The sequence below is a fragment of the Phyllostomus hastatus genome, unplaced genomic scaffold (assembly GCF_019186645.2).
Source record: "Phyllostomus hastatus isolate PE091 unplaced genomic scaffold, TTU_PhHast_1.1 phas_contig_38, whole genome shotgun sequence".
Taxonomy (NCBI): Eukaryota; Metazoa; Chordata; class Mammalia; order Chiroptera; family Phyllostomidae; genus Phyllostomus; species Phyllostomus hastatus.
The window spans coordinates 9,920,618-9,937,500 of record NW_025333869.1 but is presented as its reverse complement, the minus strand read 5'-3'; the positions used below and the strand labels follow the sequence as shown (position 1 = coordinate 9,937,500).

General features: G+C 43.4%; 1 protein-coding gene across 1 annotated transcript; it reads right to left on the bottom strand.

Annotated features, from left to right (window-relative positions):
- Positions 1-10,519: 10,519 nt before the first annotated feature.
- Positions 10,520-16,883, bottom strand: GDF2 (growth differentiation factor 2). The gene is made up of 2 exons (XM_045842185.1): positions 16,419-16,883; positions 10,520-13,091 (listed from the first exon to the last, which is right to left on the bottom strand). The coding sequence occupies exons 1-2, from the start codon at positions 16,762-16,764 to the stop codon at positions 12,145-12,147; spliced, it is 1,293 nt and encodes a 430-aa protein (XP_045698141.1). The 5' UTR covers positions 16,765-16,883; the 3' UTR covers positions 10,520-12,144.

Below are 16,883 nucleotides of genomic sequence, written 5' to 3'. Positions count from 1 at the left end.
CTAGGCAGTTGCCCACCTTAAGAACCATTTTGTGTGAGAAAAGAAAGTTTCCTAGCAACTGAGTAATGTTTTCTAAAGCCTCTGAAAGCATCCCTAACTGATATGTATATTAAGGAAATGAAGGTCTTTTTAAGGCCTAGTCTTCAGAACTTGAGCAATCCCATGTGGAATATTCACTGTGGGAAAGCTGAAGGTCCCAGAATCTAAAAACCTTAAAGAGAGGAGAAATCAAGTTTCTGAAAGTCCAATAAACAGAACCACATCCAGCCATGCCCCAACTCATAAGCTGACAGTTGAGTACTCTGCCCATTCACAGGCTACAAGTCAAGACAGTTGTTTTTTTCTTGTTTTTAATTTAAAATGACTAAAACTACTTTAAATCCCAAACAAAACATTCATCTATATTTTAAGCACCCCAAACCAGCTTTCTCAACACATTTATTTATTTCCATTATTTTTCTATGTATGTATTCTTTTTTAAAAAATTATTGAAATAAGAAAAACAGAACTTTATAGATAAAACAAAATGACTTTTTGACATTCTTCAACTTCTTGATATTTGCTGTGTGTTTTTCCAGTACTTTTATAAAATGCTTCCTTATATGTGAGCATATCCCTAGGATTCATATGGACTTTGTATGTTTTTTTATTTATGTAACTAACACTGTGCATTTTCTCTGCCACTTGCTTTTTCACTCAACATTATAGTTTTTATATTTAGATATACTGCTGCACATCAATCAGTAAGCTTTTTATTTCCTCCACATTATTCTACTAAATGCATGTACTACCCTTTCATCAGCTATTCACCCACTGATGGATATGTGGTCCATCACAGGTCCCAGGGGAACAGACTGAGCTGGGATTGGAAGCTCACAGCCAGTGCTCCAGAAACTGCTCTGACAGAGATGGGGGGACAAATTAAACTGGACAGAGGGATAAGCTGAGTGTGATAGAGCAGTGACAAGGGCCTCAGACAATTCCAAGGGAGCTCTGGAGCAGGAAAGCCCTTGAGAATTACCCCAAATTGAAGCCAGGGACCAGGCCCTCATACCCCACGCAACCAGTCATTGAAGGTTGTCCCTGGGGAGGTGGAAGAACTTGAGCAACTTAATCCCTGTAGGCAGCTGGGATCAATTTTTAAGGAGAGGCAAGTGTGAGATGTCAACAAACAGTCCTAAAGGGAGAACTAGGTGTGTGCTCCACAACCACTACAAGGCTATTGCCAGTTTTTCATAATTACAAGCAATGTTGCAATGTTATCTATGGGTGTGCCTCTCTGCTCATGTGGCCTTGCTAGAGTGGATATGAAGGAATGAAATTTCTGAATCTCTCAACTCTAAGTGCTGCTGCTGAGTTGGAACCCAGGGAGACCAAACCCTCTGGCAGTCCCTCCAGCCACCTATAACAGTGATCATTGTCCCCCTTGCCAGTACCCACTTGCTATGGTCACACATGGTTTCATTTATGCATATCTAATGAGAATAGATAGGATGGAATTGCATTATCATTTCTATGATTATGAATAAGACTGAACACCAAAAACTGTTGGTTGTATATCATTTATATTATACTTTGGTTCTGATTATAAACTGAGCTATCCCCACACCTTCTTTCCTCCCTTTCTGCCCCTCTCAGTTCACCTAAGAAGGGGTGCCTCTTCTAAACCATTTTGTAGTTTCAAAAGTTGCCAAATGCATCAGCAATTCATGGTGATTTTGCTTATTTTTGGATTAAAGGCACACATGCATGTGAGTGTGTGTGTTTGTGGATACGACTGTGATGTGCATATGGGTGTAGTATATTATATGTGAGCATGTACGTGTGGTGTGCACATGTACACATGTGCCCACATATCCATCCGTGGGCACTGGGCGGGTGTGGGTGAGGGGTACCACTCCTTGTCTGGCTCTGCTTGAATTCAAACCTATGTCATTTTAAGTTTAAACAGAGTCTGGCTTCCTGGGGGTAACCTGAAACTAAACACTGTGCCATATTTTTCTTTCAGAGCTCAGCAGACAGGCAGCTGTCTTCCTATTGCTTCTCAGCTGTTGCTCCAGCAACTTATGGAGAAAAATCTGATGCTGTCTATTCTAACCATGAATCAGGCCCAGGAGAGAGAGAGAAAAAAGAAGTAATCATAGTTCATTAAGTTAGTTTCCTGTTTTTCCTTATGCAAAGCAATGTTCAAAGATTTCTCCGTATTTAATAGATTTAAAGATGGAAACTCATATTTTGGATACCAACCCCTTGTTGGATATATCATTTGCAAATGCATTCTTTTATTCAATAGGTTGACTTTTGTTTGGTTGATGGTTTCATTAGCTGGGCTGAAGTTTTTGAGTTTGATGTAGTCCCATTTGTTTATTTTTCTTTTGTTTTTGTTGCTGAAGGGGATGTGTCCAAAAAGATATTAGTCACACTGATGTCAAATAGTTTACTTCCTATGTTTTCTTCTACAAGTCTTATGGTTTCATGTCTTCCATTTAAGTCTCTAACTCATTTTTAGTTTATTTTTGTATGTGGTACAAGAGAGCGGTTTAGTTTCTTTTTCTTTTTCTTTTCTATTCTTTCTTTTTCTTTTTTTTTTTTTTTGCATGTGTCTGTCCAGGTTTCCTAACACCACTTACTGAAAAGATTATCATTACTTCAGTGTATATGTTTACCTCCTTTGTCATAGATTACTTGACCACACAAGTGAGGGTTCATTTCTAAGCTGTCTATTCTGTTTAATTGATGTATGTGTCTGTTTTTGTGCCAGTACTAAACTGTTTTGATTATTATAGCTTTGTATCATAGTTTTCTATCAGATAGCATAATACCTCCATCTTTGTTCTTCTTTTTCAAGATTGTTTTAGCTATTCAGGGTCTTTTGTGATTCCATATAAATTTTAGGAATATTTGTTCTAGTTCTGAGAAGAATGACATTGGTAATTAATCCGTACTAACCATGAGCACAGTACAGCTTTCCATTTGTTTGTGTCCTCTTCAATTTCTTTTTTTAATGTTTTATAGTTTTCAGGGTAGAAGTCTTTCACCTACTTGGTTAAGTTTATTCTGAAGTATTTTATTCTTTTTGATGCAATAGTGAATGGGATTATTTTCAAGAAACTCAAACAACTCAATATCAAAAACAAAACATAATTGAAAAATGAGCAAAGAACATGAAAAGACATTTCTCCAAAGAGGAAATACAAATGGCCAATAGACATGAAAAGATGCTCAACATAACTAATCATCAGGGAAATGAAAATCAAAACAACAATGAGATAGCACTTCATACCAGTTAGAATGGCTAACTGATTGACAAATAAAATATGTTGGCAAGAATGTGGAGAAAAGGGAACCCTTGTGTACTGTTGGTGTGACTGCAAACTGGTACAGCCACTATGGAAACAGTATGTACACTCCCACACAAAAAATAAAAATAGCATGGCATGACCCAGCAATTCTACTTCTGAGTATTTGCTTAAAGCAAATGAGAGGGCTAATTTAAAAAGATATATGCACCCGTATGTTCATTGCAGCATTATTTACAATAGCCAAGATATAGAAGCAACCTAAATATCCATCAATAGAAGAAGAGACAAAGAAGATATGCTATAACCCTGGCTGGTGTAGGTTGGACATTGTCCCACAAACCTAAAGGTCACCAGTTCAATTACCAGTCAGGCACATGCCTGGGTTGTAGGCCAGGTCTCAGGTTGGGGGCGTGCAAGAGGCAACTGGTAGATGTTTCTCTCATGCATCAATGTTTCTCTCCCTCTTTTTCTCCTTACCTTCCTCTCTCTAAAAATAAAAAAACACATTTTTTTAAAAAGAAGATATGATATACATATACAAAATGAAATACATCACAGCAATAAAAAGAATGAAATCTTTTCATTTGAGACAATATGGGTAGATCTAGAGGGTATTATGGTAAGTGAAATGAGTCAAGCAGAGAAAGACAAATAATGTATTATTTCACTTATATGTAAAATCTAATAACAAAAGAAAACAAACAAAAACAAATAAAGCAAAAATAAATTCATAGAAATAAACTAAAGGAATGGCTACCAGAAGGGAGGGGGTACGAGGATGGATAAAAAGGTGAAGGGGAATATAATCAATAATATTGTGATAAGTTTACATGGTGACAGATGATTACTGGAATTAGTGGGATGATCACATTGTAAGGTATAAAAATGTCAAATCAGACTTCTGGGTGGAGGCATAGGTAGATACACTTTGCCTCCTTACACAACCAAAGGAAACAACACATTAAAACAACAACAACAACAACAAAAATGAGAACTGCCAGAAAATTGAACTGTATGGAAGTCCAACAACCAAGGAGTTAAAGAAGAAAAATTCATCCAGACTGGTAGGAGGGGCAGAAAAGGGCAGCTGAGGCAGACAGGACTCATGGCAAGGCAGTCTCTGGAGGACTGGATGGTTCCACATTTGCATGCAGATAAACTGGGAGAAACAACTGGGAAGTGAGACAGACTATGCACCCCAGGGTTCCTGTGTGGGGAAATAAAGCCTCAAAACCTATGACTGAAAAAACCTGTGGGGGTTGAGTTGGCAGGAGAAACTCCCAGCCTCACAAGAGAGTTCACTGAGAGACCCACAGGGTCCTAGAATGTACATGAACTCACCCACCCAGGAATCAGCACCACAAGGTCCCAATTTGCTTGTGGGTAGTGGAGGAAGTGACTGGAAGCCAGTGGAGAGATGAGCAAGCAACATTGTTCCCTCTCGGACCCTTCCCCCATGTACAGCACCACGATGCATTCACGTGGGTTGCCCCACCCTGGTGAATATCTAAGTCTCCACCCCTTACTACATAACAGGTTTGCTGAGATAAAAAAAATATGACCCAAATGAAAGAACAGATCAAAGCTCCAGAAAAAATACACTAAGCAGAGAAGAGATAGCCAACCTATCAGATTCAGAGTTCAAAACACTGGCAATCAGGATGCTCACAGAAAGGTCGAGTATAGTTACAAATAGTGGAAAAAGTGAAAGCTATGAAAATTGAAATAAAGGTTAATGTACAGAGGGCCAACAGTGACAGGAAGGAAACCAGGACTCAAATCAATGATTTGGACCAGAGGGAAGAAATAAACATTCAACCAGAACAAAATAAAGAAAAAAGAATTTTAAAAAATGAGGAGAGGCTTAGAAACCTCTGGGACAACTTTAAATGTTCCAATATCATAGGGTTGCCAGGAGGAGAAGAGGAAGAGCAAGAAATTGAAAACTTATTCGAAAACATAATGAAGGAGAACTTCCCCAATCTGGCAAAGAAAATAGACTTCCAGGAAGTCCAGGAAGCTTAGAGAGTCCCAAACAAGTTAGACCCAAGGAAGTACACACCAAGGCACATCATAATTACATTAGCCAAGATTAAAGAGTAAGGAGAGAATCTTAAAAGGACACAGTTACCTACAAAGGAGTTCCCATTAGACTATCAGCTGATTCCTCAAAAGAAACCTTACAGACAAGAAGGGGCTGGAAAGAAGTATTCCAAGTCAAGAAAGGCAAGGACCTATATCCAAAATTACTCTATCTAGCAAAGTTATCATTTGGAACAGAAGGACAGATAAAGTGTTTCCTAGATAAGGTCAAGTTAAAGAAATTCATAATCACCAAGCCATTAGTATATGAAATGTTAAAGGGACTTAACTAAGAAAAAGAAGATAAAGAACTATGAACAGTAAAATGACAACAAACTCACAACTATCAACAACCGAACCTAAAAAAAAACAAAAACAAGAATGAATTAAGCAAACGACTAGAACAGGAATGGATTCACAGAAATAGAGATCACATAGAGGGTTATCAGTGGGGATGGGGATGGGGGTGATTGGGGGAAAAGGTACAGGGAATAAAAGGCATAAATGTTAGGTACAAAATAGATAGGGGGAGGTTAAAAATAGTATGGGAAATGGAGAAGCCAAAGAACTTATATGTATAGCCCATGGACAGAAACTAAGGCAGGGAAATGATGGTGAGAGTGGGGTACAGGGTGGAGGGGAATAAAGGCGGGGAATGGGACAACTGTAATAGCATAATCAATAAAATATACTTTATGCTAATAAATATATTATGCTAATAAAATATAATTAATAAAATATATTATTATTTTTAAAAATAATATAGGAAATGGAGAAGGCAAAGAACCAAATGCATGACCCGTGGACATGAACTAAGGGGGAGATTGCTGGATAGAAGGGGTGTATTGGGGTGGAGGGGGGCAAAGGGGAAAAATTGGGACAACTGTAATAGCATAATCAATAAAATATATTTAAAAATTGTAAAATCACTATATTGTACACCTGAAACTCATGTAACCAATATAAGACTGCATATCAATTACTTAAATAAAAAAATAAATTAAAAGAAAACAATATGATGACTCAAAGTCACGATTCCTATATCAAAGAGTATGAGCATTATGAGCCTCTGTTATAGAAACTTTCACTTCTTACCTGCATTCCTTTGTTTAATGTTACTAATAGCCCCATTCACTGAGGCCTTACACAGTACCTGAATCCTGAGCTTCAGAGACCCCAGATTGGGGGCCCAGGAACCATTTCCCAAACCCCTTCTAGTGGTGACACTTTAGTGTTTCTGGGCTTACATTTCTGCCCTATTGAGCTTGTGTTCCTGTCATTATGGAGCCTGGCCCTGCCTGCTGCATTTGGTTGATTTTCTTGGAGCTTTGGACATAGGCCCTGTTTGTTTCTCTCCCTGGCAGGGAGTCACGTAGACAGGTGGAGGGCTGGTATGAGTCCCATGGGCTGGGTAGGAGGCAGGGCAAGCCTGGTCATGTAAGGACACATAGGATATGTCCTTAATCATATTTGAGAGTGAGGGCCACAGTTGAAGTCAGAAGAATGAGCAAGTAGGCATTATATGTGTGTCTATGGTGGGCAGGTGCTGGGAGCAGAAGTACAAAGGCAAGGGTTCTCACAGCATGGAAGAAGAAGACCAGGAGAGAGCACAGTGGAAATCTGGCTGACCCCTGGAGACCAGGGCTGCAGCTTGGCCCAGAGGTTGACAAGTTCTTGGTAGAGGTTGAGGTGGATCCTTTCACAGATATGTTGGCATTGAAAGGCACACCTGGCTGTAGGGCTTCCAGGTGTATGCATGGGAACCAAACCTAGGAGGATCCAGGGATATGGGATTTCATAATCGATCAAAAATCATTCTGAAAATCAATTCAGAGTTGTCAGTATTTTATTTTTCCAAAGGTAAACATTATTTTTATAGACCTGTTACCTATGCTCCTTATCCTTTCTTTAGAAAGGGGGAAATATTTGAAAACCCCACAAATTGCATTTGGCTTTTGCAAAATATTTTGTTGGCCTAATTTTGTTCACATGGATCTAGACTAAAGAAGGCCCCCAACCTTCCATAGACCCATGCTGGCCATTTCTGCCTCAGCAGAGGCCCTGCAGCCCTCTGTCGAAACAGCTCGTATATCAGGGAAGGGAACAATCAGTCAGAAGAAACCTCACAGGAGGGAGATACAGAGAAGCAGACTTTGGCCCCAACTCAGAGACATCTTCCCTATCAGCAGACTCATCCACTAATAAAATAGCCTTCCTCTGTGAAGAGCATTCACCTGTGTGAGAAGGGTTCGGGGAAACTGAAGACAACAGTGTGAGAGTTCTGCTTGGGGAAGATGCTTTGATTCAAACAGGAAGAAGTTCCAAAAAATTTCTTCAGCCTAATTAACTGTAAGAACCCCTGTGTGTAATACTCCCTGCCTGTCTATAGTCTCCAGGCTCCTTATTAAGGTGAATCTGGGAAGCAAGACCCCCTCACATCAGACTGCTCCTCGAATTTCCCAGGAACCTGGTTTCCCCTGTCCCTAAGAAGTTGCCATGTGGATGGAACAGGCCGGCCTTTGAGAGCTGAATGGGGTTGCTACCTTTGGTTATAAATCAAAGAAGCCTCTGGGCCTCCATAACATGCACAGGGGAGTGGCATGGTGGTCCTCTTGCTCAAACACTGGGGCTCCCTGTCTCATCAGGATCAAGTCAATGTGGAGGTTGGAAGTGGCCTCCAGACTGTCTCTGGGACTTGGAAAACCAAGATGCTGACCACTCACATGCATTCAAGATCAGTTACATCATTTCTGGGGCCAAGTACAGAATAAAAATGCAGGATCCTTGTTCAAAACTGTTGTAAGTTTTAGGATGGCAGTAGTAGAACCAAGTAGTCCTGAGCAGTTGTCCAGGTCACATACCTATAGCTGTGAGCATTGCAGAGCCCTCAGAGCACATAAGAGGCTAGCCAGCCCTGCTGGCTCTTCTCGTGTTACTTAGTGCCATCAAAGCCAAAGGCCTGAGTCTGCTTCAGGAGCTGTCCAGACAGAGGGAGTCCCTAGAGATGTGCGCTTGCCCTGAATGCCCCAGTACATGCCTTGTGCCAGCATGTCTACAACACTGGGCCTCTGCTTCCTCCTCCTCCTGCTGTATGGACCACCTGAGGTGATGGTAGAGGAGCTTTCTAGAGCCTCTGAGATGAGCCCAAATGTAGAGGCCCCATTGTCAGGTGTAGCAGAATTCTAAGGGACATTCTGGAAAGAAACTGCTATTTAGGACAGAGGGAGCTGGTCAGATGAGCTGGTCCTGGAACAAAACACTAGTATATGGGGAAAAAAGGGTTTCAGAGGGATGTGACCTCCCACTGTCACCTTATAAGCTCAGCTCATATGGCTACTGCTAAGTTGGGCTTAGCGACCTGAAGTCTACAGCAAGAATTGACTCAGGAATTTATTTTTCTCAATTTTGGCAGAATTCTGGAACCAGCCACAATACTTAGTGACTGTGTTTGTTAACTGAAGGGGAGAAGGAGTGTTCTCCTCCTCCAGTGAACAGTGCTATATGTGTGTCTGGCTGAGCTGAGGACCCCATACAAATAGGACAGGAGAGACAGAGACCAAGGGACACAGCACCTTCCAGGAGGGCATAAGCTCTGTCTGGTTCATCTAATTCATGCTGTAGCTCTGATTCATCTTGCAATTGTGGCTGTGGCTTTGACCTTGAAGAAGTTTTCAGGACAGAGGCTAGTGTAGTAGAGAGGATGTGGGGTTGTTGTCACAACTGGGCTCCAGCAGACCCTGGCTAGTGGCTCTGAGCAAAATGTGAAGCATCCATCTCCTCCTCATTTGTGCAAGTTGGGATATAAATGTCTATTACCATGTGGTTGCTGTTTGAGCCACTCACCTGGTAAGTTCCAGACCCAGCCTCATGCTCAGGGTGCCCTCAGCCTTCCTCTCTGTCCATGCAGTCTCTCCACTCCACTCCCATCTCATTGTCTTTCTGTGTCTGCCTGTTGCTTCTGCCCTCCATCCCTGAGCCTCTCTCTCCCCCTGCTTCTGACTCAAAGAGTAGGTCAAGTAGGTCACACGAGAGGCATAGGACAGCCATAAATCTTGTCAACTAGTCTCTTTGCTGCACTTCAGCTTTACACATGTGATAGTGATAGATAGTGATAATATTACTGCCCCAATATGACAAAAATGAACACGTTTTAGGAAAAATTACAAATGCAGCAGTGAAAATGGGGTCATTAGGCAGAGGGTCAATTGGCTGCATAACAGTGTCCAGAAAGTGGCACTGTTGCCTCTGATATCTCATTAGGGTGAACCAGTGTGGAGGAAGTGGGTGGAAGAATAGGGCAGTGAATTGAGAGCCAGAGCACACTATTGAGACACTCTTAGCATGTTCCTTCCAAGCACATTTGTCCACATCAGTTTGTTCTGAGCCACAGGCTGTTTGAGCCCTCCCAGAGTAGCAGAGACCAGAGGCTCTCTGGTCTTGTGCCCAGGGGACTTGCTGCCACAAGAGACTCAAGACAAGAGGCTATCAGGTCCCTGTCACAGGTCAGTGACAACTGTGAGAGACAGGCACTGTAGTGTTCCCAGGAGCAGGAAAGATCAGAACTAGGGTATCAGGAAAGGAACAGAGAGGTTGACACTACAGCTGGGTCCCAGAAAGTAGACTTGGGCTGTGAAGCTAGGAGTGGGGTAGCTCAGGCAGTCACTTGAAGGTTGAGAGCAGGGAATAATATCCTTGAGGGAATTTAGATGGAGCTGGGCAGCTGAGCAGGGGCATAGCAAGGGCAGATGCTAGAATTGTGTGGGCCCCAGGATAGGACCCGGTGTGTCTTTCACCAAGAGCTAGGGTCTCTCCCCTTGCATGTGGGGAGGCCAGGGATGGCACAATGACTAACTCTCCATGTTCACTTGTAAATATCTACACTAACGTTTATACCCGCACCTGCATACCCACACCCATGGCCTTATACAGACATGTTCACTCACTCCCATCATGTGGGCTGCCCTGTGGCAGCTCATCTCCATTCCCTCCCCCTCACCCACCCATGGAAAGAAAGGCCTGTAGGGAGGGATGGGCAGGGCATGGGGCTGAGGAACCATCAGGCCCAAGTCTCACATGCACAAAAGGCCACAGATTAGACATTTGATTTTATTTCCAAGTAAAATTTTGATGCAGCCATAGAAATACACCATCAGAACTTAAAAGATATCCATCACCCATCTTTATGATTGAGCAACTTTGTCCACCAGGAATTAGTATTTTCTATAACTCCAGTAATTAAACTGTTTTATGTCATTTTTATGTTAAAGGTGTTCGTTGTGTCTATGTAAACATTTAACACAAATCCTTTTTTTAAAATTAAATATACTGGGAACTTCCACCAGTGGGAATAGGCCTTCTATAGGCTCTGCTCTGGCCTGTGGTCAGAAGGGCCATGGAGTGGAATCCTCACCACTTCAAGACTCTTCCTCACTCCATCCCATTCCATGTGTGCCTCAAGAGTCAGGGGGATGAAATTCAGAGGAAACAGAAATTTTGTCCTCTCTTGGGGTCAGTGAGGGCTGACCAGGACCCAAGCCCAGGACAGGGCCTAGATGAACACTACTCAACAAAGCCAGAGGTGCAGGCAGAGCTGGCGATGGCCAATAAGGACCTGAGTGCTGCTCAGACCCCTGTCTCCTGAGGAGTCCCTATGTATGAAAACCCATAGTGTGTTATTCTGGTAAGCTGGTTATGCTGAGTAAATAACTGCAGAGATGCAGGTCATAGGCCACCCCAGCCCTCAGAATAAGCTGTGTCTGTCTCTCCCAAACCATCACATAGTTTGAGTCCACAGGCGGCCAGTGGCTCTGTCTGGACTGTTGCCCATATTAGCACTGTGCCAGAGGGTCAAAGTAGCTCCAGCATAGTGCATGCCAGACTGTGGTCCTGCAATCTCTCCATCGTGCAGCTGGTTTGGGGGGTAGTTTTTCAGTGACTCTAGGGTGATCTTAGAAAGAATTTGGCCAAGGAATTAGCACAGTCACTGAGCAGTTGGAATATGCCCTGGTTGTAACAGGCAGCCCAGTCATATTGGTGAGTACTGGCCGGTCTCATTCCAGTGCCCTACACTCCCAACCTCCCAACATCTAATTGATCTTTAGCTACAAGGTGACCTGCTAAACTGCAATGAGGCACTTGGAAAGGTCTTGGGCTATGGAGACAGACAGACCTATGGAAACCTATGAGATGGAATTAGGTGATTGACTGGTGCTACTTGACCTGAGTTTTGGGTTCTGCATATATAAGTTAGGGGTCTTAATGGCCATCTCACTGGGTTGCAGGAATATGTCAAATGATTGGTGTGGAGCACATAGCCCATTTCTTTTCTCCACACTTCCTGAGCTTATTGGAATAAGCCCCATCCCCTTCAATTCCTTTAATTTCTATAAATGTCTACACATCACCTATCTATCTATACTCCTCTGGCTCACCTCTGATCAGTGTTCTGCTGATTCTGGATTATTTTTTCTCTTGTCCCACTTTCATCATCTCCCTTTCCACTCCAATAACCCTTTCAGGCTTCCCTCCTCTCCAGATCCTTACCTCCCCTTGCCACCATCTTCCCCTGCAGTTAAGCCCAGAAATGTGCTTGGGGTGGGCCATGAAAGGGAGAGCAAGCATTTACCTTGAAGATGTGACAGCTTTTTTTTCATCTCCAGGTTGGTATACAGATGGATTTAGTCCCTGTCATGCCCAGGGGTATGCAGGACATCTCAATATGAATTCCCCAAGCTGGCCTCCCCTCCACACACAGGTGGCACTACCTGCACCCACACTCTGCCACGCTCATCCCTTCATAGTGGTACTTGAGGGTGGGGACCCCCATGTCATCCTTATAGAGGATGGAGATAGGGCTGAGTTTGGTGGGCACACAGCAGGCCTTGCCCACCTTCATGGGGAACTTGAGATGCACCAGTGTCTGTACAATGGCATGTTTTGTCGGGGTCACATCATCAGCCAGGGGGAAGAAGCAGCCACCTTTGCACTCATAGGCATCATACTCCTTGGGTGCAATGATCCAGGTGTCCCAGCCAATGTCTTCGAAGTTCACCCTCAGGGATGTTTTCTGACAATGGTTGTTGGTCCCAGCACTCCTCTTCCGTCTGGCTAAAGATGACCCCATGGTCATGTGGCTTTCCACATCCTCCTCGCCATCCTTGTTCTTACCTGCCTCTGCTGGGCCATTGTTGGACAATTTCTTCAGCATGCTCTCCTGCTCATGGCTGATCATCTCCTTGAGCTCCAGCCTGGTCTCTCTGGTTCCATTGCTGCGGTCATTGGAGAAGACAACAAAGAAAGGAAGGTTTTTGGAGCCTGGGAGAACACTGATGTCCAGCTTGTCACAGCCTTTTCTGTGACTCACCACAGTCACTTCCAGTTTATTTTTGCTCTTGGTGGAATCTGCCCTGACCCACCGCTTTACAGCACTGGAGACCTCAAACTTCTCCCAGCCTTCATCCCAAATGTCCTGGGACACTAGGAAGGTCTTAGTTCCTGCAGAAGCATCCCATGTGTCTGCTTCATCCAGAACATCATAAATGACCATGTTTCCTTTCAGCTCATGAGAAGAGTCCTTGTGACTTTGGCAGGAGATGTAGAGTCGGAGCTCTGCCCTGGTAATTTGCTCATGCCTGGGAATGGAGATGTTGAAAAGCAAGATGTGTTTCTGGAAGGGGAATTCTTCTGTGGCAGACATAGAGACAGCATCTGAAATGCAAATACACAGGGATGGGCATCTGCTGGGAAGGTCTGGTTTCATGATAACAAAGCTGAGACTCATGGCTTGGATGAGAGGGTATCTGGGATGACATTGTCAGATCTCTATTTGGTTTCGCTTAAGCCCTTAATGTAGAAGTTTTTTGAAAGGTACATTTAAGATATTCCTAAGAAAAACAGATGCAGGAGATGCCTTGCACTGGAGTGAACAGGTCCAGGTATTTATTGAGCACTTACCTCATGCCCAGCATTGCACTAGGGACTTTATATTCTATATTTCACTTGACTCTTCACACTGACCCTGGGAGGATCTAATTATAATTTCACTTTTACAGATGTAAAGAATGGGCTTAGGGTACTTAACTTCCAAAGTACAGCCCTGACTGGTGTGGCTCAGTGGTTTAGGAGTTGTCCTGCAAACCAAAAGGTCACTGGTTCAATCCCAGTCTGAGCACATGCCTAGTCCCTGGTTGGGAGCATGTGAGAGGCAATTGATTGACATTTCTCTTGCACATTGATGCTTCTCTCCCTCTTTCTAAAAATAAATAAATAAATAATTTTTAAAAAACCTTCCAGAATATAAATAGTCTGTGAATTTGCTCACTTAAAAAAAAATAAAACTGTCCTCTTCTGAGTGCTGATCTTGAGTGTGTTTTTAAAGGAGAGATCCTGGGAGGGAAGGTGAAATTCTAACATTAATACAATATAAAAAATATCAGCATCTAAATGGTGTGAAAATCATTTGTAATTGTAACTTCAGAGCAAAGTGAAAGTGAATGATTTTTTAAATGCTTAAGGAAAAAATATTAACTTCAACTATTTTATTATGTCAGGCAAAAATGGGACATGTATTTTAGCTACTCGTTGTAGCTAAAATACATACTCGTCTCAGCTTCCCACTTCTCTTGCCTGACACATGACCATTAGTATGCCTATACAAGGGGAGACCTAAACACCTGGAATTTATTAATAGGAAAATGTGTATTCTTACATGTTCAAACTTGAGTCACCTTCAAAGTACTCTCCATTTGATGCAGTACGTCTATCGAGACTTTTTTTCCACTGCTCAAAACAGTGTTTGAACTCATCCATTTTGATGTCTTTCAGTGCTTCTGCTGTTTTTTGTTTCACCTCTTCCACACCAGTAAAACATTTCCTTTTAAGGACTTTTTTTATCCAGGGGAAAAAACGTCGCTTGGGGTCAGACCAGGTGAACAGGGAGGATGTGGAATGGGGGTCATGCTGTTTTGGTCAAAAACTGCTGAACACTCAGCACAGTATGGGCCGGTGTGCTCATAAATCACCCATCATGAGACAGGCAAATTCGTTGAAACAGCCTTCAAAACAATTCACTGAAACTGAACATAGCCTCTCACAACAATGCTAACTGGTACACTGATATAGATAGGTTCCTAGAACATCCATTTAGTGGGGGAAACCCGCCTTCCAGAAGATAATTCCAGGTTTTTCTGGGTCTCCCCTCATATTATACCATGGCTCAGTCACAGAGAGAGAAGAAAAATTGCATTTTGTGAGCACTTATTATGTACCAGCTGAAGGGAATCTGTGTGCTGTCATGAAAACCAGCAGCATTTGGTGTCTGACAGACCAAAGTGCCAATCCTGACTATGCCCCTTCCTAGGCTTAAGGCTTTGGAGAAGTCCTGAGTCTCTCTGTGCCTTAGTTTCCTCATCTATAGAATGAGATTCATTTTTCTTGCCTTTTGGGATTGGTATGAGACTTCAACAAGATGGTGCATATAACTTACACAACATTGTTGCTGGTTCATACTAGATGCTTAATCAATATTTCTGTGTCCCCTCCAGACCCTCCTCCCGACCAGTGCATGCCCTGCCCCCAAAGCCTTTCACACAGTTTTCTGTGGTCCTCTCACAGCTATTCCAGTCCCTGCTGAAGGTGCTAAGATGCCTTGGCATATCTAAGTAATGAGAGGTCAATGAATAGTGCATTAATCACCTATTGTGCTCTTATCATGGCATGCCTTGATAATGGCTATGGGACTGCAGTGAGACATCTTGAAAGCACACACCCTCCCTCCTGGAACCACATTCAAACTGTCTGTGAAGTCTGTGAAGGGAAGCATCCCTGGCCTAGCCATATGCAGAGCTGGGATCTAGGCCATGGACAATGTTGAAGCATAGGGGAAGAAGTGTCATTGAGATCAATTTAAACGCTGGACTCCCAGACTGTGGGGTTTGATAATGAAGTCCATCCAAAGAAGCCCTAAAGCAGAGGTTACAGACACGCCCCGTGGGCCTGGCGAGATGCTGACAGATTGTATTTTAAGAAAATAATAAAGCCAGTGTTTTAAAAATCAGGCAAGTTCACATAAAATCTAGACTTGTTCTTCTTCTTTTGAGGAACCAGAAAATCTGACACCATTGGACATGCACTGGGCCCATGGCGCCCATTACAGAGGGCCTACACTCTGTGGGTCTGGTCCCCTGTGGCACTGAGCAAGGACTCTTAGGAGTTCAGGGGCTCCATCTCTGTGCCACTCACTGACTGTGTGGAGGGAGACTGCAGCAGCAGGAAATGCCTGAGCTATGCAGATAGCCACTGGGCCCAGGGCAGAATCTAGAAGCTTAACTAATTAATTACTAGGTACCTGGGAACATTCTCTCAGCATCTGCAAGCAGTGTTTCCCTGCTCATGTAATCATTTTACTTACACTGTGTGAACTAGTGAACATAATAAGCCCTAAATCAGCGTTTGCAATTTTCTAATCCTCCTAAATCAGGGAAATTATCTTGTATTTAGAAAATAATTAAGTATTCCTCCAACGTTTATTTCTCAGAGTAATTTATCTGAATTTTTGACACCTTTTCATGAGAGAAACATTCTCTCAAAGTTTAAAAATATACCAGTGGTTAGAGGCTAAATCAGCTGGCTATCTTGAAGTAGGAAGGGGACAGTAAGGAAAGAGGGAGAAAGGGGAGAGATGGAGGAGAGGGAGCTGGCATTTCCACAGCTCCCACTGAAGTAAATGTGGCACTGGGCCTGGGGAAGGAGAGTCTTCCGGAACATAGCTGTCCAACAGAACCCTCTGAAATGATGGAAATGCTCTATTATCTGGCTATAGAGTAGCCATTAGCCACACATTACTGTCAGGCAAATTGAAGTTAGTGAAACTAAAGAACTAATTACTAATTATATTTCATTGTAAGTAATTTAAATTGAAGAGCCTCATGTGGCCGGTGGCTACCATAGTGGGCAGTGCAGTTCTGGACCATGGAGTCCCACACTCCCCACCCCCAACCTCCCAACCCTCAGGCACCCTGGTGGAGCTGACTCTACCTTCCACGCTGAAGCTGCGCACGATGTTCGATGTGGGGATGGACGACTTATCAGTGGTGTATCTGTTGTACAGGTCGATCATGTACTGCGGCAACTCCGCTTGGGTTTTGTCCTGGGAAGGGACCCCACTCAAGTTGAGGCTGCGCAGGAAATCCACCTTCATGTTCTCCAGAAACATCCTCAGGTCGAAGGTGCCTCCCACCTGCTCACCTCCAACACCCCTTAGCAGTCTGTGAGCATCTGCCCTGGTCAATGTCGGGACCCGGCTCTCCAGAGGCTTCCCCTGCCCAGAGCAGACCAGCAGGGACAGCACAGGCAGGGCCACCAACAGGGCCCCGTGGCACATCTTGGGACAGCACAGACCCCCTGCACAGGAGACTGCCAGCGGCCACCTTGTGTTAGCGGGTATGGGGAAGATCCCAGGAGGAGCAGGCCTGCATTGTACTGCTGACCACTCTTCATCAA